A 27,330-nucleotide genomic window follows, 5' to 3' on the forward strand; every position below is an offset into this window, starting at 1 on the left:
TACAAATAGCCACAAGTTTCATTACCCTTGCAAATGGAGGAGGCAACATCTGGTTGACTCTCCATTTTGCCAACTCAAACCGTGACAATTGTGAGACCCTAAAATTATTATATTATAAATGGATCAATTTCTTCAGCCTGCCTAACACATAGATTTATTAATGTTTTCAGGTTTTTCTCTGCAACTAGAAAAGTGGCAAACAATTTTTTTGAAAATTAAAGATTAAATTCATTGGTAGTTTCTCCAACATTGCATTTGAAGCTGTAAAAAAACCACTGAATGTCACAAGAATTGTAGTAAAACTCTAACTGTTGGTAACATTATTTTTTTGTACATTCAGATTCTCCCCAATCCTGCACTGACTGTGCATATTTGACAATATATGATCAGAAAGGATAAAACCAGCTATTGCTGAACTACTTCCTAACAACCAACTAGATTCAGCAAGCTTCCGACACAAAGATTTTTTGTGTTCTAGGGCATCTTTTAATGGTTTCATGAGGTGTATATAAATATATATATATATGTATTTATGGAGTTGGATTGCATTCTTGTGAAACCACTGGCAAAATTCCCATGGAGTCTCAAGGAAACAGGATCAGCCCTTAAATGTTTTAATAGTTTTCTGACTTCTTATTGGCTAAAGGACAAGCTACAGTAAGCAGACTTTCTGTGAAGTTTAGAGTAAATTCTCTCTGCCTCTAATCGGAAAAAAACACAGCTAGTTGAAGTCTAGCAAGCCTAGACACTTTACTAGTCTTCCTCTTATTTGTAAGAAGATTCATGAAACAGTTGCACTCATAAGACTTTTCTACCTTTTTTTCACAGGACAGGGTGATATAATTGATCTATAGTAGAGTGAAATAACAGCATATTGGGGACAAATTTATTAGAATGGGTATGGTGACACTTTTTGGTCTCTGTTCCAGCATGGGACTCTGGTTCCGAATACCTCCTGCATCTGCCAGCTCTGTCATGATATTGTTTCTAGTGGAACAGGTAAGCTAATTCAATAATTAATAATGGACAGTATAAACGTGTGTTCCTATCACACAACATTTTAGCCTTCACAAACAGCATGTTTCAAAAATAATTCTGACAATTTATGTTCGTTAAAGGTAGTAATGAGAAAAGTTGACTGAGAAGATGTAGAGTTTTGCATTAGAACTCACTCTGACTTGGTAATTTATTAGAATTTTTTTCTAATAATGCTCATTCATACAGTGAATAAATAGTGTTTACATCCATTTATACAATCTTTTTTCATATTGCTATTCATCAGTATTGAATTATTTTTATTTTTCAGTTTTCTTACCAGATATAAATACTATTGCAAAACATGTTTATTTTCTACTGGATTTCCTCTGTTCTAAAACCAGCTTTGTTTTGCTTCTAGCATTATTTTTTAGCCTACAAGGGGTGAGCACTGAATCTCACATTTGTGAAATTTGGTGGTGTTGGTTTCATTCTGCACCTCAGCTTCTTACAGAAGGAATCTGTATGCAATTACTACTTTTATTTCTTGTAGAGACCTACTAAAGTATTAACTTCTTTTTTTCTACATCTATAAAACAACCCTGAAAGCTTAATTCTTTGGCTATATTGTCTTATAATTTGTAAGAGATTTAGGTATTTAATCAGAAAATAACTCAGTGTAATTCACTTTAAGGAATTTTTCACGTATGTTTTTAATCATTATTTATTAATACCAACTCTGATTTTGATAAATTTTTAAAAATTACTAAGATGTAGTAATTTTCAATTCATCTGAATAAAATTCATATATAGATTTAGGGTACATTTCTATGACATAAATGTACATGAGAATAAGTGTAATTGATAGGCTTACTTTAAACTGAAAGTAATAAGGTATTTCTATCCACTCATCTTCCATTTAGCTGGGTTACTAAGCAAGTGGGTTTGCATGTATGTGCTATAGAGATGGTAATTATATTTCTAGCTTTTTTATGCAGAAAAAGTTTCCAAGAGACACATATTTTATTTGGGTTTTTCATAGAAAATAATCCTAACGCTTTTGTATAATTCAAACCTAGAGCTTCTCTCACATAAATTAATACAGAACTGAAACAATTCTCAGGTTTATGAGACACCTTAAATCTGTAAGACACCTCAACCAAAGCACTGGTTCCATCAATGCTAACAGAAAATCTCCCAATGACTTCTGTGAGATCAAAATTTTACAAGACTATAAATCACAGTAAATTACTTTGTCATAGTGATTCCTGTAACTTGTTTAAAGAAACGTGTGTTACATCTCTTTATATTTTATTTCATAAGAAATAAAAATTTAAATTAATAAAAATCCTACATCATTATATCCATATACTCTAACAAACATCTATATAGATATCAAAAATATCAATCATAATAAACCAGTATCATAACTAAAAGAACAAGTAAATATCTTATTTCTAGTTTATATCTAAATTGAAGGGTTTTCTGTCGATAATAGCATAGTCTGAATAAGCAGAAATATTTAATTTCTTTTTATTTCATTAGTATAAGAAATTAAAAAGGTGAAAGCCTGATTTTACTGTAGTCAGTTATGAAAAAAAAAAATTTTAAACCAGTGTGTTTGCAACCTTGGAGGTTTATTATTATAATCCACTTCCTAAGTGAGAGCTTCAGGCAGTGTTTTCTGCTGCATCCAACATATTTTTAAAGAGTGGTGTCATCTTGTGCAGTTTGTGGGCTCTGAGCAAACCAAATGAACTGAAAGAACCGTTCAGAGACGTTTGATCAAATTTCAGTACAAGTGAACTTTGGGGTGAATGGGGTGCCAGGCTTTCAGGCAGAGGCAGTTCGTTTGCTACCAACAAAACTTCGTCCTGAAGTGAAGAAATGTCCAGTGTAAGGCAAAACACCATGGACTTTCTGAGTTTCTGTCTTGCATGTTGGATTTTAATTTCTTCTGACTTGGAAGTCCTGTTTAAATGCTAGTGGGTGAATGACAGCTGAAAAATAAAACTGAGAACAAAAGCCATGCTCAGCTGCATGTTGCCACTGCTTGAGATCACGGTAGATTTACCTGAAAACTTGTATTTCTAGCACTGAGCATGCATTGTAATCTAAATTTTGATAGCACTCAGTAGCCCAAAATTTAATAATCATAATAAATCATAACAAAACCTTACTGGGATCTGTAGTCACAGACACATGTCTGATGCAGGGAGAAGTTTGTCAGTTCTTCTCAGAACTGGGCCTCCTCTCACACGTGCAAAAGCAGGACTAGCCCCCTGCAATCTCAGCAGTGATTGCTGCGCTCCTCACATTGACCTAGACTGCAGACCCTGTTCTTCTGAGGGAACCTGGGCCCCTCTCCAAAGAATAATAGTGACAAGCCTGTCTCTTTGATTTCTCTGTTGAATTCTTTTTGCTTAAACAGACATACAACATCATGGTGTCCCAATTCCTTAATTTCCCCTTCCCTCTTAAGACCTTATTCCCAGGCCATGAAGTTTGCCTCCTCACTGGACAGTGACTGGCTCTCTAGTGTACTTAATGCAGAAGTGCCTTAACAGGATGTCCCACTGCAGAAAACACTAAAGTCTTCTGCCCTAGGCACCTGCATCAATCCCTTTCAAGCCAAGAAGGAAAAGAAAGCTGTTTTTCCTTATTCCAAGGTAGTGCCAGCATTCTTCAGCCTTTCTCTACATATATGTCCTTATAGATTTTTCCCCTGAGAGAGTGGAGACCACTGCAGACTAAATAATAACATTCAAACAGCAAGCTTGCTTTTTTTAGCTGCTTTTGGTAGACCCTGTGCAAGTAGCTGGTGATCAATTCACAACTTGCTGCCATTAAAGCCATCATGGTTTGCTGTGGAATATCTGTTTATCATTTCTTTGATAATATAAAACTATGGGGATATCTTAGTCTTTGAGTTTAATGATTAAAGCCACTCCAGAACTTTCCCACAACTTGCAAATTTATCACCATCTCTTTAGAGGTATGATCATCAGAGTTATACTATCCAGGCAGAGTTGCAGCAGGGACAAATGCTGTGCATTAATGTTGTCTTGTGCCCCTTTTCAACATCATCCTTGTATGTACAATTCCAGAAATGTCAATAGTCTCTTGTACTGCAACATTGTCTACAGGTGGCTCATGTCACTTCATTTCTACAACTAAATATAAATTCTCAGAAAGTCCTGACATTGGGCTTCTAGGAGTAAAATGTTGCATCATGTCTATCACGGTGCATTCTCTCACCCACGGAGGGGTTCATGTTTCTCTGTGACTGAAATGACCCTTATTAACTGGTCATTGTCTGCTCCCCTGTTAATCTCCAATCATCTGCACATTTTTTGATTAATAATTAAAATTATTTTATGCATTCTTCTAACTATATTTCAAATTAACTTTTAAGGTCAGCTGACACCGTTTATATTTTTGTCAGGTGCAGCTCTGGTTTTATATAGACTTGATTTGGGTTTTTCATCAGAAACACTTATGGTAGAAAGTGAAGCCTCTCACAGATATTTACATCAGCAGTATGGGCTGTCTGCCTCTGCCTGCAGCTTTGCAGAAACCGACAATTACAGAAAGAAGTGATATGAAACTGTTATTTACACCTCAGCTGCTCCTCACTCTTGCTGAGTGATCTTCTTCATGACTGTATGTCAACCTTGTCTCTAGGAATGGAACCAGACAAGCAGACAGGTAGTTACTGTGAGGCTTTTCTTGCATTTCCTTGGCTGTTTAATGCATTTGTTTATTAGAAACTGAAGTGTTATCCCTTAAATCAAGCAGTCTTTTCTACAAATGCGTCATCTCCATGTCTTTGCCTCTTCAAATGTGGTTCACTGACCCAGGAGTGTCTGAAGAACCTCCCCTGGCTCCCAGCATTTTGAGGCCTACATGAGGGAAATGTCAAGATGCTTTTTATTTTGGAAATGTACATTCCTTTCTCATGGCTGCTGTAAATATTCTCTCCTTATCTTGCAAGACCATCAAAGGAAGAATAATTATAGTCTTTCTACCGCCTGGAATTTAAAGTAGGGTGTCTGGAAAGTGGCTGAGACTAAAAGCAGGGTATTGGACAGGCAACATTTTACACAACAAAAACATGCATGAGAGAGTGGTCTCATGTAACAGCTAGCATATATCTCCACTGTTCTTGTTTTAAAAGTAAATAAATTTGATTTTATTTATCTTTACAACAAACATACGTCTGAAGGAAAAGATAGAGGTGAAGTTCACAACCATACATTGTCCTGGTTATTTATCTCAGTCCTTGGCACATTGACAAGCTCAGACAAGCTCAGGACATGTGTGAAAAACAGTTTCTATTTCTAAAAAAGGTCCAGTCCAGACAAAAGGACATTGATTTTCCCTGGAGAGCTTAAAACCATCCTTTGGTATAAGGATTGTTGCTTTTTAAAAAACTTATATTTAGTCTGCTTTCCATAATTTGGTCATTACAATTGGAAACATTTTCAAGCAGTAGAGAATTTTTAATTTTTGATGACTTACAGTGACAGTGTTCTTTTATTACATGCCCGCCTCTGGCATCTCAAAGCCCGGGTTTCAGAACGGCAGCTGGCATACTACACAGAGACTGCTTAGGCTGATGTTCTTTTCCCTGGGATAAATAGTGATCAAGAACTATAAGCAGCCTCTAGCATTATCCTTTCTCTACTGCTTTTCTTCTAATAGGGCATTTCTTCAACAGCCCAAATCTAACACATCACCAAGCAATTTTCATTTAACACTTCCATTTTTAGCCATTCCTTTCCTAAACATTAATTAACAGTTATGGCCCTCTTAAAGGCCTCTGCAGTCAGAGTGTTGTGTGGCAGAGATGTGTCAGAAATACATTTGCAGAAAGCAAGTTAAAATATGGGAGTCCCCTCGGGACAATTGAAACACTTACACTGATAACCTGTATGCCACAGATGTCTGCCATACCCTACTGTTTACAGCTGGGAATTTTCATTTTTTAACAGCAGAGAAGATTTTGTATTATGAGTAATTTTATCAGTGGAGACTAATTTCTCATCTCTGTGCTAGCAACTCTTGACCCCTGATCTCACCTTTTCATGCTAACATCTAGGTCTCTTTCCTTTCTGTTTATCTGTTTCGTGGTGCCAAGGGAGCAACTCAAGGTCAGCATGTCCAAGCAGGGCTCCTAAGCCTCTCCTCTCATTCCCTTTTCAAACATCACTGACAATCCCCTCAACCTCCGTGTTACTTCTGCGTGTTTCTGTGGTTGTAGTGCCATCCATGTCTTACAAATGCAGCAATCCTCTCCCACACATCCTGCAAGAATTAGATCAAGTGTCCATTTAGACACTGACACACTTTTTTGCTTCATTTATATTCTCAGCCTATATTCACCCAGAAGAGAAGAGAGAGGGTGATAATTCTGGCACCCTGTGAAGATGGGTTCTTCTTGCTTTTAGGAACAGTTAGACACATTTTGGGACAGAAACTTCCAGAACACAGCACAGGGTGAACAGGCAAAGACAGAGAGCCAGGAGCCTGCAGGACAGGAGCAGCCAAGAGGAGCAAGAAGCTCTTGTAATCATGGGATGTTTGATTTCCAGATACCAGAGGGGGCCCTGTAGAATTTGCTGTCATTGAACTGACTAAATGCGAAGTTGATCCTGTCTTCAAGGCTATACTAGTGAAAGGGAGATTGTTCTTGAAGCACTTTTATTTGTATTGTCTCTAAACAGATCACTTCAATGCAGTTGTTCCAGATCATATTCTCTTCAGATATCTAGCTTTTCAGAATTTAAAGGAATTCTTGACCTCCTCTGGGGTTGTCACTATAATAGGAAGGCCTAGGCAAAGCAAGCTTTGAAGATTACTAAAACAATTAAAAAAAAATGTACTTACAAAACCTCAGAACATTAGAATGCAGTTGTGTGAGATGTGTAATATGGAGAAAATTTTGGCACATATAAAAATTACACTCCTTTTCACTGTGTAAGAAATATTTGAGTACAAAGACTCTTCTCCTCTCTGGACACACGATGACAGCAAAACTATGCCCTGTCCAGGCAAAACCAGCAACACAGTTGGTGCAGCTGGGCAAGTAAAACTAGATTTACAGTTATGTTTTCTAAAAAAAAAAAAAAAAAAAAAAAAAAGAGGAAAAGAAAGATGCTTATGGCATAGTTGCAGCTGTTGGAGAAAAAAATGGTCTTTGAAGTGCTTGGCAGGAGTACAGAATGCACTGGAGAAAAGGTGTTAGTAGCTAAATGGTATTGCTTATTCATTACTCTTATTCGATATTTTACTGTACTATTCAAGCATGTGTGCTTGATTATCATTAAAAATACTGTTAAAAATAACAGTCCTCAAAATTACCATCAATTAGATTCCTAAATTAATCTAGTAGAAACATAAATACATGAGAAATATTACCTGACCTTGGTATAAATTGACTATTAAAAGCCTGTAAAGACTGTAAATTTTGTGAAGATAAGCAGTCATTGTCTACAGGGGAGGAATGAAATGCCAATGTTTTTGGTGCAAGTCCTCACAATTACAGATCTGTGTGGATTTTTGAAAAGGGACTTTACAGAAGTTGAATAGATTTTTGTAGTAATACAGCACCATGGCAATACATTTCTTGCTCAGGCAAAGATAGCAACTGAAGAAAATTCACTAACAGTTTCCTGGAGAAGGAAGGGGTCTGTCTCCCTGCTTACCTGCTATTCCTTCATTCTCCTCTCCTCTCTTGTCTTCACTCTTCTCTTAAATTTCTCATAATGGAAAGAAACTTGCCACTAAAAGACCACAAGGTTCTAACTGATTTTCCTTGTGTTCAGTATTTTCACTCACAGGCCAAAGGATCTCTGCTGGAAAAAACCACTACTGGGTGGAACAAATATAAACAAGAATGCTTGAAAATGTTGCAGGAATCAACTGTAGATACTGGTAAGGAAACGAACAGCACAATGAAGCAATGTATTAAGTAACATTGATGAATATGCAAATATTCTTTTACTTGCTTTGCGGAAGTGTTTGTAAGGTCTAAATGTAGGACAGTCAGCTGTGATGAGACATGCGAACATGCAGTCACGAAGTTAATGGCTATCTTTTGTCCTGGAACATACTAGGTTCCTATATATAATGGTTCAGAAATGAACCAATGAACCATGAACCATGGTACTGAGCTACCACTATGGTGTAGCACTGAGTGCCTGGTCAAGAGGTAGCTGCTACCCATTATTGGTAAGAATCATGTCCCTAGGATAAAGGAGACCAGTTTTCACTTCCTTTTTCAACCTGGGTCAGACCCATGTTTTTGCCAAAGAGAAGTTTATAAACTGTGACTATTTCACTCTTAAAAGTATAAATTCTGTTCAGCTAGGTGTCTGTCTTCAGGAAAGGATAGCACAGTCTTGGTTTGAGTAGCTGGAGTTGACTGCAGTCGCCAAGGAAAGATTAGGAGTGAAACTGTGCTCTGTGTTTTGTACTCACTGGCTATAGGCAGGTCTCTGCTCTTGTGTTCAAGTGATACTCCCATAGTCATCCTGCCTGGTGGCTACCTCACTCCATCATATTCACAGGGAGACTCCAGGATGATAACATGAGCTCTGACTCACTTTGCTAGTGGCAGAAAGCTGCATTTATGACATTGTAGTGTGCAACTTTGTCAGCCAGAATATATGGTCTGATTAAGATCAATGTGTGTATTTTTCATCATTTAAAATGCATTTAGAAGTTGGAAATCAATCCAAAGCATTGGCCTGAGAATTTTAAATGGCAGGGAAAAAAGGAGGGGAAAAAAAAGAGAGAGGTTTTCAAAACTATATTATATAATATTTTGGTTTAAAGTTCCTTAAACTTTTCTCAGAATATTGAAATCTCTAACTTTCACAGGCCTTTGAAAAGCAAAAGGGAAGATATACCCTGTGAGTCAACTATTTTTAGTGATCACATTCAATAACAGGTTTTTTCTTCTTTCAACTGAATTAGGAGTTGCTGAAAATGAGCAGTTCTGCTTGGGCATGGCAGCATGCTAACGGAACGAATCCTCATGCTCTCCAGCCTTCATCACTGATCTGCTCCAGAAGCAGCTGCAGCTCCTGGCAGCCGCAACAGCATGAGCTAATTGCCTTAGGTTATGCTGTAAAGCTGTACCAGCTTGGGAAACAAAGCAACACCCCATTCTCATTTCTGAACCCCATCACCATCAAGAACTTGTTCCCACTTTCAGAGTATATGTAGGGTAGGAAATGCCCACTCATTCTTCCTGAGCTTTTAGGTGTGCTTAAAGCAGAAAAGAAACATACGGCTATGAAAAGGTGGCCAAATACCCATTGAGGACTACCAGAACTTTGTTAAGGCATGCAGAGATGCAGTCGGGAGCTAAGGCTCATCTAGAACTGAAATTGTTCAGGGATGTTAAGAACAACAACACACATAAGCAGATGCAAAGAGAAGACATAGGCTCATTATTAAACAGGGCAGGGAAAACAGTCACTAATAAAGGAGGACCCAGGAAACTACAGGCTCATTAGTCTTACTTCAATCCCTGGGAAAGTAATGGAATGATTCCTCCTAGAAACTGTTACTAATCAAATGGAGCAGGTGATTGGGAAAAGCCAACACGGATTTACCAAAAGCAAATCATGCCTGACTAACCTGATCACCTTCTACAACAAGGTAACATCTACTGTTGATGTGGGGAGAACAGTGGATGTTGCTTACCTGGACTTCAGCAAAGCATTCGACACTGCTTCCCACAGACTTCTCCAGGACAAGCTGACAGGCACAGATTGGATGGAGGGCTGTGAGATGGGTAGCAAACTGGCTAACAGACCACACTCAGTGGTGAAAAATAGTTTTGACTCAGGCTGGCAGCCTGTCACAAGTGGGGTCCCCCAGGGATCGATGCCGAGCCCCACGCTGTTCAACACCTTCATAAATGATCTGGGCACAGTGACATTGAAAGCACCCTCACCACATTTGCTGATGATGCCAAACTGGGTGGTGAGGGGGGACATACCAGGAGGTGTAGCCATCTCACAGAGAGACCAGGACAGGCTGGAAGAATGGGCTAGCAAGAACTGTACGAAGTTTAACAAAGGCATAACCAAAGAGCTCAGTAGAGGCTAGGATGTGTGTGGCTGGGGAGCAGTCTTACTGAAAGGGATCTGGGGTTCCGGTGGCCAACAATCTGAGCATAAGTCAGCAGTGCACTGCTGCCTCAGCAAAAGCACATTGAAACATGGGCTACATCCTCGGGGGCATTACTAGCAAAGACAGTGATCATCCCACTCCACTCAGCGCTTGTCAGACCACATGTGAAGTACTGTGTCCAGTTCTCATCCCCACAACTCAAGAAAGACATGAATAGACTTGAGAGGGTCCAAAGGAGGGCCATGCAGATGAGTAAAGGGCTGGAGAACCTGCCCTGTGAGGAAAGACTGAAGGAGTTAGGTCTTTTCACCCTGGAGAGAGAAGATGCAGGTGGGATCTCATCAATGTAAAATGCAGCTACAAAGAAGACAGAGGTTCTCTCTTCACAAAAAGCCACATGGAGAGGTCAAGGGGCACTGAGTACAAGTTGCATCAGAAGAGGTTTCTCCTTGATGTAAAAAAGACATTTTTTACAGTGAGAACAATCACTCACTGTAACAACCTCCCCAGGGATGTGGTAGAGTCCCCATCACTGGAGGTTTTTAAGATGCAATTGGACAGGGTGCTAGATAATCTTATCTAGGCTCCATTTCCCACGGAAGGCTGGACCAGATCTTTTGAGGTGCCTTCCAACCTGGCTGTTCTGTGATTCTATGGTATTTTAGGAAAGCATGCTAACCACTGGGCCACTTGAAGAAGGTAGGATAACACTTGTTCAAGTTGACCCACTATGTATCCTACAGAGATAGCTGGGGGAAATTAGGAGTTCCAGTCACAGTTCTCTGTGTTGTTTATGTATTTTTTATGGGCAGGCACTGGATGAAAACAGAAGTAATCTGGGATGTGGAACACCCTGGATTCAGCTTCCACCAACTTACAAGAGGGTAATAAACATTATGTGAATAATGTCCTGAAGTAGTCTAGCGATTACTGTGAAAAAGAAAGAAAAATCAACAGTGTTTAAAGACAGTTCTTCCAGTATGCGTTTCCATGCTGAGAACTTAGAATCTGGGAATCTTCATAGTTTAGGGACTTGCATGATGGCATATAATTTCTGAGTCCCAAGCAGTTCAAGTTGGGAAAACCAGGCAGTTACCTCTGTCAAAATTGTTATGGTTCTAGTACAATGCAGTGTCAGTTTGAGCACATAATGAAATGTTTGCCAACAATGTGATGCATCCATATTGTCTTAGGTCCCAAAAAAACATAGGTAGGCAGGTTTGGATTTGTTCCCTTGGAAGCAAAAAACTAACTTCTTATGGTTACCATGCAGGATGTTACCATGTAGGAGAGTCACTGTACCAAAAACACATGCAGGAAGGGTCAGCTGAAGTATTCAGTTATCTATTTCTTCATTGTCCACTTCATCATGCTAGACTTTTATGTGATGATAAAATAATACTCATTGCTAGAGGCTGGCAATATAATTATATGTTCTCCTTCTGTGTTCTGTAAATATTTATCTGAATTCAGGGTTTCAAAGGTGAATGACCAGAAGTCAGAAAAGTACTAATGAAGATGTACAGTAAGATGTTAATCAGACTTTCTCAGAAAGAAAGGTGTATCTGTGACAGAGGAGTCGTCAGAACAGTGTATGGCCACTATGATATCAAAGCTGAGTTACACTTACCTCTAATAAAATTCACATTCTAGGAAGTCTGATCATCCCTAGGAGTGTGCTTTCTAGTAGCAGGATGCAAGTACCAAGAAAAGTATGATATCAGTCTCAGAATTTTGGGGGTTTTTTGTTCTTTGACATTTTGGAAATGCTTTTTCTGCCTTGCCTTGCCTTGCCTTGCCTTGCCTTGCCTTGCCTTGCCTTGCCTTGCCTTGCCTTGCCTTGCCTTGCTTTGCCTTCCCTTCCCTTCCCTTCCCTTCCCTTCCCTTCCCTTCCCTTCCCTTCCCTTCCCTTCCCTTCCCTTCCCTTCCCTTCCCTTCCCTCCCCTCCCCTCCCCTTCCCTTCCCTTCTTCTGCTTACTTTGGCTGTGGGAAACAAGGAAGGGGGAAAAAAAAAAAAAGGTCAGACAAAAAAGCTGCCATAAATTACAGGCTATGTGACTACACTCAGAGAGGCAAGAAAACAGCAATAAAGATTGCTTAGGGGACAAAAGTTTTTCTGGAAAACAAGGGAAGCACACAATCAGCCCAGACAGTACACCTGCAGGATAGCCTACAACGAGTTGTCAAGAAAGAAACAGAAACAGTAGTGAGAAGCTACAGATCAGTGAGCTGTGGTGAAAACTGGTGTGCAGAAACTCTTAGGATGATGCAAAAGATTGGTGGCAAAAAAATGTTTTTATGGTGGGAAGGCAGAAAATGGTGGCTTTTGGTGGCAGTTAGAACTAAGCCAGATGACCCAGGAGGTCAAAAGCAGTGACAAAAAGCAAGATGTTAGAGGGCAGTAGTTTGTAGCTGGTGATCAGGAGAACTACAGGGACTCAGAAGTCCAGTTTTCATGAAATGGAGAAAAAACTATTTTTCTCCTGGCAGCCTACCCAATCTGCATTTGAACAAACCTTCATCAGGTATCAGGGAAAGGAACAAGAAAAATTAAGCTATAAATGTTAAAAACTACACAACTCATAAGGCAGATGGGGCCACAGATATTCAGCCTCCAAGATACAAGGGAATTACTAAGAATGTACATACTGTGCTCTGTATTTTAGGAGCAGCACTCCAAAAAGATGATGGTGAGATAGCACACAGCTATCTTTGTTGCTCTCTCACAGAAGGTTCTCAAAGTATTGCTAAGTATTATGGAAAACAAAGCAGAATATGCTCTTCTAGCTTTGGATGGGCAAAACCATTGATGTTAAGAGAGAACTTCAGTTTATCCTGGAAGAAAGACAGAAACTAACCAAACCAAGAGCAGACATTAATGCATTTTGTTTTATCTTACTGTAACCTGATGGCACCATTTCAGTTCTGCATTATCAAATGTTTTATCTTAATCTTAAATCCTGGGAGAAAAGTAATGATACTGGTGAAGCTTAAAAGTGAGATAATCTGAGATATTGCCAGCTCCCTAACTTTTATGGCCCAAAGACTAAGAGGAGTGACTACCTGAGAATCTGACAGTGATCTGAGCTGAGAACCAGTGCCACAGGGGTCATGAAAGGTGGAATATCTTCCATTTACCAGCAAAAAGTCTGCAGCATGTACAGCGAGTACAGTAAGTGAGAGCACAGCTTGAATCTGTTACATTTGGATAACAGAGGCCTCAGGATGATTTTGAGCAGTATCCTTATCCCATAACAAAGCATGTAAAACCTGCTGCTGCTGTTGTGTAAATGCAGGGAAGAAGGGTAGCAGCTATTTCTGTCCTGTGCTCTGAGCATTGCCCAGTGAATGCACGGAATTTATCTGCTACATCTTGTAAATACTCTTGCAGGTTATCTGAAACAGTGTACAATGGTTTTCATGATTGTCCATTTTCTGAATAAGTTATGAAGCTTTTATTTGATTCTCTCCCCAGGAATACATTGCAATGGGACGTTTGATCGATTTGTTTGCTGGCCTTACTCACCCCCAGGAAATGTCTCTGTTCCTTGTCCTTCATATTTACCGTGGTTGGAAAATGGTAATGTGAAAGTGGTTAACTTCTGAGTTTATGCTGGGAATCCAGCTAAAGGACAGATAGTGCTTGTCTCTCTTGTTCCCGTGTCCTTTGAAGTGTCTGAGAACTTTCTTGTCTCATCTCTTTTCACCTCTTTTCTGAACTGAGGCACAAAATTGTTGTCAATGTTTAGTTATTTACTCCTTTTCTCCATCTGTGCTTGTTACAGCCCCAGATTGCCTGCTATAAAGCAACTTTTCCAAGATCATGTAACTGTACTGCCAGGCCTTTATTGGCAGTAACAGATTTGGGGTTCAGCTTCTAAGGTTCAACTTCTGGGTTCCCCAATGACCCCAGACATGAAGCTCTCTCCCAGAAAACTAGAATAACTGAACAAAGCAGCAGTCCAAGCAGTCAGCCCTCCAGTAGGACAAACCACACCATGAGCAACTGGTGTGGTGAAAAACAAGCTTCCCAAGCAGCCTTTTCCTGAAGGGACTGCAGAAGGGAGACTTTCAGAAAGAGAAAAAGAGTAACATCTGCAGGAGCAAAGCTGTCTAAAAGCAAACAACATTCCCTTTCTCCCAAAGAAATGGAAGGACATTCCTTCCACTGCAGCCTAGCATTTCTGAATCCTGCTACACAGCCTTTCTTAGCTATGTGTGACTTTTTTAGCTGCATTTCTAATACCGCTTAGAAGGACCAATTGTGTCTGAGTCCTTTAGTTTATGGGAGACTACTACGGTCTGCTTATCCTAGCTTTCTCCAGCCCACCCCTCATGTGATTTTGCTGTAATGCCATATTTTGTAATTTGTGCTGCTATACAGAAAGCAACCCAGCTTCCATCTAGTTTCACAAACAACAGCTTCTGCCAGCCAGTCAGATCAAATTCAGCTCTTCATAATAACTATAAAAGCAACTTCCTTCCCTCCTTGTAATGGAGACTCTTTTTCTCTCCTTTTCTGTCTAAATTTCTACAAAAGCAGGATGTAAGGCATTGCATCAGGTTATGAAGCTTTTAATTGTGTTCACAGTGGGTAACACAGTGGCCCTGCTGTGTTACAGCATCATCTGGCATTCTCATCCATACCACAGCACCTTAGGAGAAGAGGCATTAGAAACAGCCCAGCTGTCTGTTTGTCCTATAGATTTTTGCAGGACTGGGGTTAGGGTTGGTTGTTGTCTCTGTTTCCATTGCTGGTCCCATTTCTGAGAAACAGCTATGTGTGTTCTGAAACACCAGTGGACCTGGACCAGAAACGTTTGGAAGCTCAAAGTAATTTTATTGTGGATTATCATCACTGTCAAGTCTGAGCACAGAAAAATTAGGATAGTCTAGAAATGAGATTTCCGACCACATTTCACAAATATGGTCAGGGTTTTTTCAGTGTCTAGTCTCCACACAGAGCTCCTGCTCCATCACAGCAAACTGAGCTCCCAAAGCTCTCTCAGTTCCAGTTATCCTGAGCAAAATGAGATATTCTGGTTGTTGCTGCAACCCTTAAACACTTTCTAATTCAAAAGTGAATGAAAAAGCTCAAGTCTGATTAGAAATAAATGGAAGGCATCTGTTCAGGACATCAAACAAACATCAACCAGGGTCCCCATATATTATTCTGATGGCAGGTGGAAGCCAGGAAGCTTCATGGGTTCACATCACCTGCTGATAGGTCCCCAAAGCACCTAAATAAAACACCAGCCACAGGTGTTTCAGAGAAAGATCATTCCATAATCAAACCAAACTCTTCCTCCTACAATTTTGACTGCACAGCCTGAGCAATGTGCTACTCATACTTGATAGAATTTACGATCTTAATGAAGAAAAAGGAATAATGTGAGATGTAGGCCTTTATTTTGGGTGTTATAACTGTATTTTTTGTAAATACCAGGTACATTCTGGGAATTTATTTCTGCTAGATTGCACTTGTACTTTGTCTTATGTAAATATGAAAAATATACTGTCAAAGACAAGAGAAAAGTGGGGTTTATTCCTTTTTTGAGTGGGGGTGGGGTGGTGTCTATTGCTGTGGTGTAAGGGAGAAATCTTTAGAATGTGCATGAAAAATGAAATCTTTATTTTGACCTTTCAGACTAAACTTCTGTTTACTTTCAGGAAGTGTAGGAAAAGTATACAGAGTCTGCTTGGATGAAGGGACTTGGCAAACAAAGGAAAACTCCACAGACATTTGGCGTGATAGTTCAGAATGTTCTGAGAAAAATCATTTCAAAAAAAATGTAAGTAACATTCATATTATGGTTTAATACTGTAATCTTCTTAATCCCTTCTTGAGTAACAGATAAAACATTTCCACTGAATACCTGCAAAAAAAAATGTTTGGATTTTATTTAGATTGCCAAATAGAAACCTGTTATTTCATTTAGAAGAAGCGGAGGAGGAAAGCTTAAGGAGGGGGATTCCTGCTTTCTATGTTACAAATTATTTTCTGTTCAGAGTCCAGTGACCACATGTGCTCAGTTTTGCCTGATAAAACTGAACAAGTCTGCAGCTTGACAAGCAAATAACTTAAATCCAAAGGATTCCATCATCTGCCCCAAGTCTGTAGTCTGCAAAACTCAGACAACTTCATTTCCAGCGGCTTCCTGAGGCTTTTAGCATTTAATGAGCTGTTAACTGGTCCTTTCAAATTTAGGTAATCACAGACTGGAGGATTTATCAGAATGCCAATGCTATCCTTCCCGGTCTGATATCGCATGCAGCCCAAGAGCTGGGCTCTGTCAGCAGGGCAAATTGGCTCTCCTGAGCTGAATTAAGAGCAGGCTAGACTCTCACCTCGACAGAGCTCAACTCTTTGTACTGAAGATAAAATTACAATAATTACTGATAAACTCTGGTTTGTGAAGCTGGGAATCCCATCCTTGCTCTGTATCTGCAAAGAAGCCTGGCTCGTGTTCTCTGTGATAAGGCAGTTTGCAATCCAGCAAGCTCACTTCCACCCCCCAAGATATGTTTAAGGTAAAGGATGATTAAAGCAGCAGAACAGGGATCTGATCCTGTTGCCTGCTTGCACGCCTGAGCAATGACTTGAAACGAATGCAGCCATTTCAGATAGCAGTAAAGCATGCAGCTTATCTGGTTTCATCTTCTTGTAACTTCATTCGCCACAGAGTTCATTTTAGCTGATGTCAAAATTAAGTCTCTTAGGTAAGCACTATTACTGTTGATTATTTTTTACTTTTTACTATTTTATTGGGTGAGCACTGTTGCTACTTATTACTTTACTGAGTAACATTAATTTATTGAGTACTTTATTAAACAGTTCAGGATCCCCATGTGCTACTAAGTTTTTACTAAACTTGGTGAGTACATGAACTTCCAAGCTTACAGTTTATTTATACAAGTGTGATAAATACTTGTAAGTACTGAGAGTTTTCCATGGTTTGTTGACCATTCTGGATTGCAAACTTGTGGGTGGGAGACACATTATTTCGTCTTGTGTGACAGCAGACGATTTCTCTGAAAGCTTTAATCAGCTTTCTTACCAATGCTAAATGTGGTTTTGTACCTGTCTGCTATATTCAATGGAAAGCTCCAAGATATTAGAAATAACCCAAAGCTACTACATGCACACATCAGAGGAATCAGCTTGATTTCATTTGCTTTAGTGTTGCAAAATTGGCACAGTCATGATGATAACTTGTGGTTTGGATTAGGTTCGTGCCTGTTTGACTGTTTTCATGGAGCAGTGATTAATGGCTGTGCTACAGGAATCTTCTGCACCCACACTGCTCTCCCTGGGCACTTTCCCTCTCTCCAAGAGAGGCACAGTTTACCCATGCTGTCCAGACAGTACTCATTAGCATAAATTGATTAGAAATAGCTACTGGTAGGAAGACAGTGCTGAAATCACTGGGGCTGAACAGTAAAGCAATTCACAAAGAAAACAACAGAATCACTGAGGAAAAGATAGAGGTTCCAAGAAGATCTCTGCAGGCCAGATACGGATTATGAAAGTCACATATCCTCTGCCTCCATGTCCCTCTGCAGAGAAACTTTTCTTGAGCCAGAAAAGCCATATGAAGAGATGAGAGGTAGACATAAGCAGCTAAATGGAAAAACTTATCAAGAAGAAATGTTAAATGAAGCAAAGTGGATAGTGTGAATGCCCCCCTTCCTCCTCTGAGGTCTTCTTTGTCATTCAAAGACATTCTAGACAGCCCTAATTTAATAATTTTGATTTTTTTGTTTGAACTCACTGCAGAAGTAAGTCTATTTCAATGTCTCTAGTCAGAGTTAACTCCCAGAATTGCATGGACACAACTGATCTGTAACTGTGTCTCCAGGCCACACACATAGTAATGACACTTGTGTGTACAGGATGAGTGAGTTGATCTCTGCAGTTATTAAACCGCCAGGATCCATTTGGTGCATGTAATCCTGGCAATGATTAGCTGTAAATCAGGCCCTGAATGGTGTTTGTGCAGGATCAATCTGGAAATGAGACAGTGAGTGCCTCCAAATTTAAAAAGAAGTAAGGCTGTCTGCAGGTGTCTCTGCCATGCCGTGATTTCATCGGGCAGTGCAGCGAGCGGGCATCAGAAACCTTCCCATGATACCCTGTAACACAGAAAGGTTGAGTCGGAGCTGTGTTTGTGCTCTGCCCACTTGCCTGCATGTGTAACACATTTTTCTTCTTTGTTCCTAGGAAGAAGACCATAAATTACTTACCACATTACAGCTTTTGTACACTATAGGACATTATTTTTCTCTCATCTCACTTGTATTAGCACTCCTAATACTTTCTTTACTCAGGTTAGTACAAATTTACATGCCTTTTAAAAGTACAGATCCCAGTATTCAGATTCTTCTTTCCATGTAATCGAGTTTATCTCTGAGCTTCCTATGTAAATAACTCATATTTTCCTAATAAGCTTTATAAAAGCAATTCCTAAGCAAAATGCATTGATGAATACAACTTTTTTTCATTTATGCAAACTAAGTGTATTCCATAGGATTCATACATTATTTTTTCTCCCACAGAAAACTGCATTGCACAAGAAACTACATTCATATGAATTTATTTGCATCTTTTATCTTACGCACCACAGCAGTGCTTATAAAAGACACCGTATACTACAATATTTACTCCAAAAGACCAAATGATGAAACTGGATGGATATTATACCTCAGTCCTGAGGTAACTTGTTAGTTCATTGTTAATAGGTAATGTGTGTTGCTAGTGGCTGTAACAGTTACAGTTTTGGAAGTTTGCCATACGCAGTAAGTTTCCAGGTGTTTGTTAGTTGAGCTCCGAATGCTGAAATTTTGCTGATAAATCTCAGGGTAATCAAGAAAAAAATTTTGATTTGATAAATTGTAATAGATTGATTCTATACGAAGTCTTGTAGAGAAATGACAGATTAATCAGTAGTTATATGTAGAAACATCCAATTAAGCAAAACAATTTACAACTGCATTGTTTAGGAAGAAATCTACACATTTATGTCTACACTTATGTAACACTATACTTATTCTCTCTCAGTATGCAATCCACACAAATCTTGCTTTTAAGACAGAGTTACCAAACAATGTGTTTGCTATGAAAGAACACTAAGAGAAAAAAAGATACCTTAAAGGCTTTTCTGTACTCGGAAATTGTGCTGATTTTCTTACACTTGTTTAAATAATGGAATAACAACATCTCTTGTGTGACTACTGTGGATAAATTATACTTGTACGATGTCATATGAATATAGTTTGCCTATGTCAACAAGCAAAATTACCTGCAAGATATTAATCGTGACTATTATTTTAAGAGCTTATCCGCAAAAATTCTGATATGCAGATCATGATAAAGAACACATACTCCAGCCTATGCTGTCACTTTTTCCTACTTGTCACCTCCACTCACACTCTCTGACAATGTAGAAGCCTTTAAATGTTGCAGTCCCCTCCAGCCTCTCCCAAACACCAAGTAGAGTCTCGTGAGATATGTGACCAAACCACAGTCTTATCACAACCATGTGCTAGTTTTTAAATGGTTGCTAAAGTAACAAGAGAAAACCAGGATTTGTCAGAGCTTTTTTATATTAACAGTGATTCCCGGTCTCTCATTTCTACAGATTGTACTCATTTGTAGGACTGCCCAGTTTTTCATGCATTACTTTGTTGGGGCAAATTATTTCTGGCTATTAGTAGAAGGAATTTATCTGCATACGTTATTGATAACTGTTGTACTCTCTGAAAGACGACTGCTACAGACATATATTGTGATAGGATGGGGTAAGTACATAAAAATTTCCAAGTTTTTGATTCGTGGTACTTTTTTGAGTCAGTGACGGATAGTTTTTAGTGAAGAAAGAAAATATCTGAACTCTTTTTCTGTTTGTTTTGAAGTTAATGATTTTTATAAAGGTATATCAACAGGGATACATTCATTACAGTTGAGCTTGAACTGCAGGTACAGGAAATGGGTGAATTGTTCTGTAAGAAAACAGTACCCTCGTATACAGAACAAGAAGAAATTTGAGTGTATTTGGTCTGTATTTTCTGTCATCACTGAATATAGAGGTACTATCAGCAACTTCATTTTCTTCCCCTGTAATAGAGCACCTATGTAGCAAAGATGCCTAAACGTTAAAATATTTCAAGTTCACCTTCTGACCTCACCTTAAAGTTCTAAAGTGTGCTTTAAGTTAGAGGACAAACTGAAACACTGCATGATTTGGGTCTTATATTTCAGACATTTATCATGGAATCAAGACAATGTAAATTTAGTTATGAGCAACTGAACAATATTGTGTAAATTATGTCTTGTAATCCAACAATTAGGTTTGTTGCTTATCAGAGATCATAATTCTGTATCTTGTCTGAAAAAAGGAGAAAATTAAGGTTTTCTAATTCCCAATAATCATCTAAAATCTACTGTACAACTTTCAAACCTTTGAAGGTCTCAAAATAAAAATTGTACTCTTAGACAACATGTTTGTTGCAAGTGTTATTGAATCAAATCCAGTGGCTTGAGTTAAGGAGGAGGATAGGATGGATGGCCATAAAAACTTCTTACTATAAAACTTTTATTAATGAATGGCTTTACAAGCCAGTTCCCTATCACCACATCTATATGTATTGAACTGTATTGTCAAATGTAAAATTGTGCATCCAGGACTGTGAGACTATAGTGCATAGCCCACTTAAAAAAAAAAAAAAAAAAAGAGTGATTCTTAAAAGGGTTTTATTGTGGTGGATGATTATGCAGTTGTAAATAAATTAATTCCGTATTTGCTGTGCTCCACTGCTTGCTAAAATTATCTTCTGAGGATAAAGAGGTGTTGGAACTCAAACATAAATAGCTGAAGCAAATGGCAGCTACATTTAAAATTATAATCATTACAGTTAGAATGATACAACATTTTAAAGGAAATATTTGGTTATTGTATCAAGGTTGTGGCAAACTCCCTGTCAGTTTGACAGTAATTTACGTCATTTGATTTTGGTCGTGTAATAGTTATACTAGGCTCTCTCTGTAGCAGGGAATGAAGACAGCGCACTTCACTTCTCTTTGACGCCTAACTCACCTCTTGAATTTTGAAATGAGAATTGGATAGCATCTAAAAAATATGGTCTACTGGGGAAAATCCTAGAATTAAATGAATTTCAGATATGGCTATTTTAAATGCTTTTCTAATGAGACTGTATTAATTTATTAAAAGAGAACCATTGCTGTAGAAAAATACCAATGCGTAAAGCAAGATCTGAAACAAGTTTTCAGTATCTAAAATACCACACAGGGGGAAACCTGAGCAAAAAAGTTTCAAAACCATAATATAAAACCTTGTGGAAGCACACAAGATTACCTGATTTAGGGCAGAACTGTCTGGTCTGAAAGAATAAAGATCCATTAAAGAACCCAGAAACCTTAATTTTCTTTTATAGAAATGGCTGATGTTTACTACTAAAGGCAAGACTGAAAGATGTCTGACTTTTGTCTCTTATAGTATTTGAATCAGGTTTTGAATATTCATTAGATAATACTGTATATATTGTTCAGAAGATGCCAATACAACAGATTGCTTCATTTTGTGCATTGTGTAATCAAGTCCCTCTCCAGAATCAACGGAAGAAGACAAGTACCTTTGAAGAGTGAATTATTTCACTATTTGTCCTGGTTCAGCTAGGATAGGGTTAGGTTTCCCCAGCAGAGAGAGGGCGAAGGGCTCTCCAGCCGGGTTATCCATACCATGCTGGCGTCAGGTCCAGGGGCGGAACCTTTTTACCTTGCTCTTTGGCGGGCTCGGCGGCGGGAACCTGTTTCCGTGACCATTTGCAGTATTTCTCTGTGTATCTTTTGTCTTGTTCACTTTTATTGCTGTTTATTGTTGTTACCATTGCTACTGTTGTTGTTCAGATTGTTTATCACTCTGTTGTATTAAATCTCTTCTTATTTTAACCCGGGTTTGTGCCTCACTGCCAGCCTGACCGGCTGCGGGTGGGGGAGGGGCAACGGCAACGTGCTCTCTGGTCCCTGCAGGGCTTAAACCTGCATACTGTTTAACAAAAGTGGGATATAACTTTAATCCTTTTGTACATCTCTGGATATAGTCACATTGGAATTTTTCTTGTGTCCTACAGCCCCCTTTTCTCTAGCCGTACCTGTATTCATCCACCATGCTGCCATGAGGATTATTTTTCAGGCTTGCAGTTTTGAACATGCTATCCATTTTTGGCATCCCTCCTTTTCCTCTTTTGCTTCTTCCTCCTCAGACATCAACTACTTTCCTTCATTTTCACACCCATTCCTATCCTTCCTCATCTACTTAAAGTTTCTGTCAAAGCATGCCAGACTTCATTGCCCATTTCTAAACCTCTGGGACTTCTCCTCTGCTGCACCTTACACTTTGGAGAGTCCTTCTCACCATCCATGCCTTGATTTTTCTCTTCCCTCTCACATTCCTCTTTAAAGATTCCTTGTGTATATTAATATGTCTGTATTATCATATAGGCTGCTGACATGCCAAGACCACTTTCATGCTGTCTTTGATCACCAGCTTTGATCACAAGCTCACTGAAACAGAGACTAATCATTTTATTCCTTGTTCAAACTGCAATAGGACAAGTTTGTTGAGAAATTTGCTCCCTACTGCAAGAGTGACTGTCAGTCCCTGTCCATTGCTCTCATACCTGTATCGTATTCGCTGATTTCCTTGAGGCCTTTGCCCATTTATTATATCAATTTCTTATTCATATTTATTAGAATTGCTACTAAGATGGGACACCTGGCAGTTTTCTTATGGCCATTTGTACTATCGCTGCTGCTGAACCAGCCCGGGCAAACCATGCTTACACCTACAGAGTTAACTGCCTCAGCTACTGTCCAGGAAGTGCACTTGATAACATCACCACATCCTCCTGGGTATTACCTTTCCCTATGAAACAGCTTCATACATCCCTGGACATATAGCTCCCTTCCCAAGGGGTCCATGTCTTGATTGTTCTTTCAAATCCCCTTGTTGCATCAGCGCCCTCTCCCACCCAAGTGAGACCCTTTCTATCTCTTTCCCCATTTTAGCCACTCAGAGGTCTGTTATCTTAATATCTTATATTATCTTAGAGTATTTTGCTTCTTGTCCTTTCCCAATATTGCTGCATTCCACCTTTTCCCGTGACCTTAGCTAGTATCCCCAAATCCTGATTAGATCCTGTTCTGGCCCCAGTGACCCACATCTCCTTTCCTTTCTTTCTGCCACATCAACCAGAAAATCTCCTGTGTGTTATTGGACTGAGAATCCAGTCGAACATCTGCCTTTTGTAGCTCACATGCCTTGTGCTTGTGACTGAAGCTTGTGCCTGCACATTTGCAGACAACTGTAATAGTGTAGCGATCCTTTATTTCAGAGGGGTTTTTTCAGTCTACAGTCTATGATCTCCAGGAGAGGGGGCAACAATAGGGGAACAGGAACCACAGATTATCTTTAAGGGGTCCAGAAAAGATAGGCCAGCAGAATAAGCCCTTGGCAGTTGTTATAATTAACTAGACAGTTCCATACCTCCACTGAAAACTCCTTAAGTTTCAACAAATAAAAATACTAACAGCTGGGGCCTTAGGTAGCCTGCGAAGTCTCAAGTCAAGTGCTAATTATTTTGAATTATCAAGGTCAAGAATTTAGAAGATTTGGACAGTTTACCAGTGTGTGTGTGTGTGTGTATATATATATATATATATGTATATGTATATATCAGTCTGAAAAAGCAAGATTCAACTATACAATGAAATTTCATTTTGTGTTTGAACTACAAATAGGGAAAACCAAGATCAAGTTGTTTTTTCTACTAAATAGAAGACTGAAAAGCATGTCTTTGCACCAGACACTACTGTAAGATATCTGTGTTTTGTGTGAACCATTCTGCAATCTTGGCTGTAATTGACTCCTTTTCTTTTCAGTTGTTCCTATCCTGTTTGTGGGACCTTGGGGAATAAGCAGATCAAAACTGGAGAACACAGGGTAGGTTCATAAATAAAATGTGCCTTAGAATACTGGCTTTCTCTTTGCTTAATTTTTCTGAAAGCCCTTGACAAGGACTGACACAAGTATTGACTACCAGATTATATTAAGATTCTACAGTACTTGTTACATTTTCTAGGTTAATTTTAGTACTTTCACATTAAATTACTTCTAGGAATTCTCAAATTAACTTATGCATAAATCAAGTAGAACGAACATTCACTGTTCATGAAATGAAAGCTATTGCATCTAAAGTTCATCCACATAGATGAAGCAAACTGTTAGCACAAGCATTGTCATGGAGAGCATCTTGTTAGTAAAAAAAGGAGACTAGTGCTTTCCTTGGAGACCATCTATATTTTGAGTTTAATTAGTTTCACTTCCATTTTGAAGAAAAAAATTATTTATGGGGAATGACAACAAAAACTGATATTGATGAAAAGCTGATATTAAATGGATGTATTCACTATTCAGTGAATGAATCAGTAAGGGTAACTTGCACTAGTGAACATCGGTCTTCTGGTCTTCCATGATGTTGTTAATGGTATCACATAAACTTTGGGGTTTATGTATGATTTCTTTTGTTCCCCTTTTTTATTCATGGTTCCTAGAGTTTTGTTTGGAACACCAATATAATTATTACACAATAACATGAGGAACCAAATCATAATTACAGTCTCACAGATTTAGATGTTATGTAGACCATAAATGACAAGCCAAGATCCTACAGAGTTTCAGGCTAATTGTTATAGCAAGAAGGAACATATACACAGAACAAACTAGAAGGTTTGAGCAGGACAAAAGGAGACAGCTTCAAGGAAATTATGCACATACTTTTTAGCAGGTCAAGAACCATGGTCACAATTCCTAGTTTACCCATTTCCAGTTTCCAGTTTCAGATAAATTTGAGTAGGATGAATTCCCTTATGAAGATCTGGTGCCATGTACAGTTGTTGTGTGGATCCAAAGACTGAGTTTACCAGATAGTTCTGAAGTTTACAGTCCAGGGAAACCTCTCTCAAAATTCTGGTGGAAAGATCTTCAGAATAAATACAATTACAGTTGTTGATGAGACTCTTCCTATTTTTTTCCATTTCTCCTGAGTGCCACCTGAAAAAGTTGAACATTTTCAGCTTCCTTTTGATTTTTTTTCTATGAAAATAATGTAATTATACTTTAAATTATTCTTCAGGTGCTGGGGAACAAATGAGCGCATGGGAATCTGGTGGATCATCCGAGGACCAATGTTGTTTTCCATTGCAGTAAGAATTATTTCATCATGCACCAGTGTGATTCATTGTCTTTTGTGACTCTTTCTCCAAGTATAATCCAATTCTTGGATTAGAAAAGATGAGACAGAAAAAATTGTAAATGAAGTTTCTTACTGTGGGTGGATGGGCACTCTTTCTGTCTACAGACAACAAAGATGTCAACCTATCAAAACACTGTTATTTATCTGTGAAGTGAATTCTGCACAGCTCCATCTACATCAAAGATGAAGTCTTTTGCTTCTCATATTTTTTACTTCTTATATTTTTACCCTCATTTTCTCAGTGAGCAGGTTGCTTAGGAGAGTGCTACCACATGGTGAGCACCACTAGAAATCTCTAAATTCTCTATGGAGGAAGATCTTATGAAAACAAGGATGCAGAGAAATAGCAACAGAAGTACTGATGGTCATGAGGAGAAACCATTCATCTGATGAAAAAAAAAAAAAAATCAAGCATAGCATGACAAGACTGAGTTACGAATTTTTTTCTTAAAGAAATGCAAAAAAAATTGTACACCTAAAATGCAGTGATGATGAAGAGATGGAAATAGCATGATCAAAACAACTCATGAGGAAATGATTATGAACACAGAATTTTGATAGGTGGGACTATGGTGCGTGTCCAGAATACCTTATATTCTCATGCAATCAGCAAGGCATAAAAGGATTAGAGGAATAAGTGATTTGGTTAGCTAGACAGATAGCAAATGTAGAAAAGAGATGTAGTTTACTCATGCAAATGTGTACTATAGTACTATCAAAGTGTAATATTGAGAAATTTGTGCATTCAATGACAGTATGTTAAGACATAAATGTTCAATGACATAATGTTCAATGCAATTCATAATTAATAATTATTGAATGACATAATGTTAAGACATTAACATACTGGAGACAGTCCATCAGAGGCCATCAAGGCCATTGAGGCTTGGAGCACAAAATGTACAAGAAGCAGCTGAGAGAACTGTTTTTTTTCAGATTTGAGAAGAGAAGGTTAAGAGGAGATCCGATTGCTGTCTTCAGTAGTAATAACAACGGGGTCATATGGACCCAGGAGGGTACAGCAAAAGGGTAGTAGCAAATAGGCAAGAGCTGTAACATACAAAGTTCAGACTAGATATAAAGAAATTTCTAAAGATAAATTTCTAACCTTAATTCAGATGTTCATGTCACTACTTGGAGGGTTCCTCTCATCATCACCCAAAACTAGGGGAAATTACTTTTTCCTGTGTTTTTTTTTCCCTTCATTTTCCATTGTAATTAGTACCAGTTTTGTCCTTTGATATTTTTGAACAAATAAGCTATAGTTTCCTAATAGAGACCAATACACAGAAATGTTAGGGTGGACATAAAGTGACAGGAGAGATAAACTTTTGTTCAAAAATAACTCTAAATAAGGCTGGAAAAAAGAGAGGTCACCTTAGATTTATATGTAAATAGATACACATATATGTTATTCCTCTAACATAATTTTTAATCCTTGATTTTTTTCTATTACATTTTGGGATCCTCTGCTTGGTGCTATTTCACAGATTCAGATAGCCCCAGCAGTTTAATTTATTGTGAGTATGTAGCCTCTGATCATTATCAGCTCTTATAGTCATTAAGTATTAGAAAATACAGAAAAAGTGTAAAAGATACAGCATTATCAGTTGGACTTTATCAACATCTTTCTACAGAAGAACAAGCAGCAGCTAGAGGACAGTTGAAGCTATTTCACCTCCCAGCAATGTGTATAGAAAAGCAGGCTCAGCTTCTTTCTGGGATATCTTTCTTAAACCTGGTTGCCTGTCTGTTGAGTCTTGTAGTATTGAGTCCCTGTAGTGGTGAAGGAACTCACATATCTTCACCCATCACTTTTTGCCTGTGCATTTTGATACAAATGATCATTTTACAAGGAGCCATAAACTTTCTGAATTA

General features: G+C 38.5%; 1 protein-coding gene across 1 annotated transcript in view; it reads left to right on the forward strand.

Annotated features, from left to right (window-relative positions):
* Window positions 1–894: 894 nt before the first annotated feature.
* Window positions 895–27,330, forward strand: part of GLP2R (glucagon like peptide 2 receptor) — a 40,368-nt gene continuing 13,932 nt past the window's right edge. Inside the window, exons 1-9 of the mRNA XM_074922038.1 lie at window positions 895–999; window positions 7,818–7,911; window positions 13,598–13,702; window positions 15,793–15,918; window positions 18,348–18,450; window positions 18,679–18,835; window positions 19,761–19,920; window positions 24,080–24,140; window positions 25,333–25,402. Of these exons, the coding sequence (XP_074778139.1) occupies window positions 895–999; window positions 7,818–7,911; window positions 13,598–13,702; window positions 15,793–15,918; window positions 18,348–18,450; window positions 18,679–18,835; window positions 19,761–19,920; window positions 24,080–24,140; window positions 25,333–25,402 (981 nt within the window). The remainder of the gene's footprint in view (window positions 1,000–7,817; window positions 7,912–13,597; window positions 13,703–15,792; window positions 15,919–18,347; window positions 18,451–18,678; window positions 18,836–19,760; window positions 19,921–24,079; window positions 24,141–25,332; window positions 25,403–27,330) is intronic.

Source organism: Athene noctua, chromosome 18, assembly GCF_965140245.1.
Source record: "Athene noctua chromosome 18, bAthNoc1.hap1.1, whole genome shotgun sequence".
Lineage (NCBI taxonomy): Eukaryota > Metazoa > Chordata > Aves > Strigiformes > Strigidae > Athene > Athene noctua.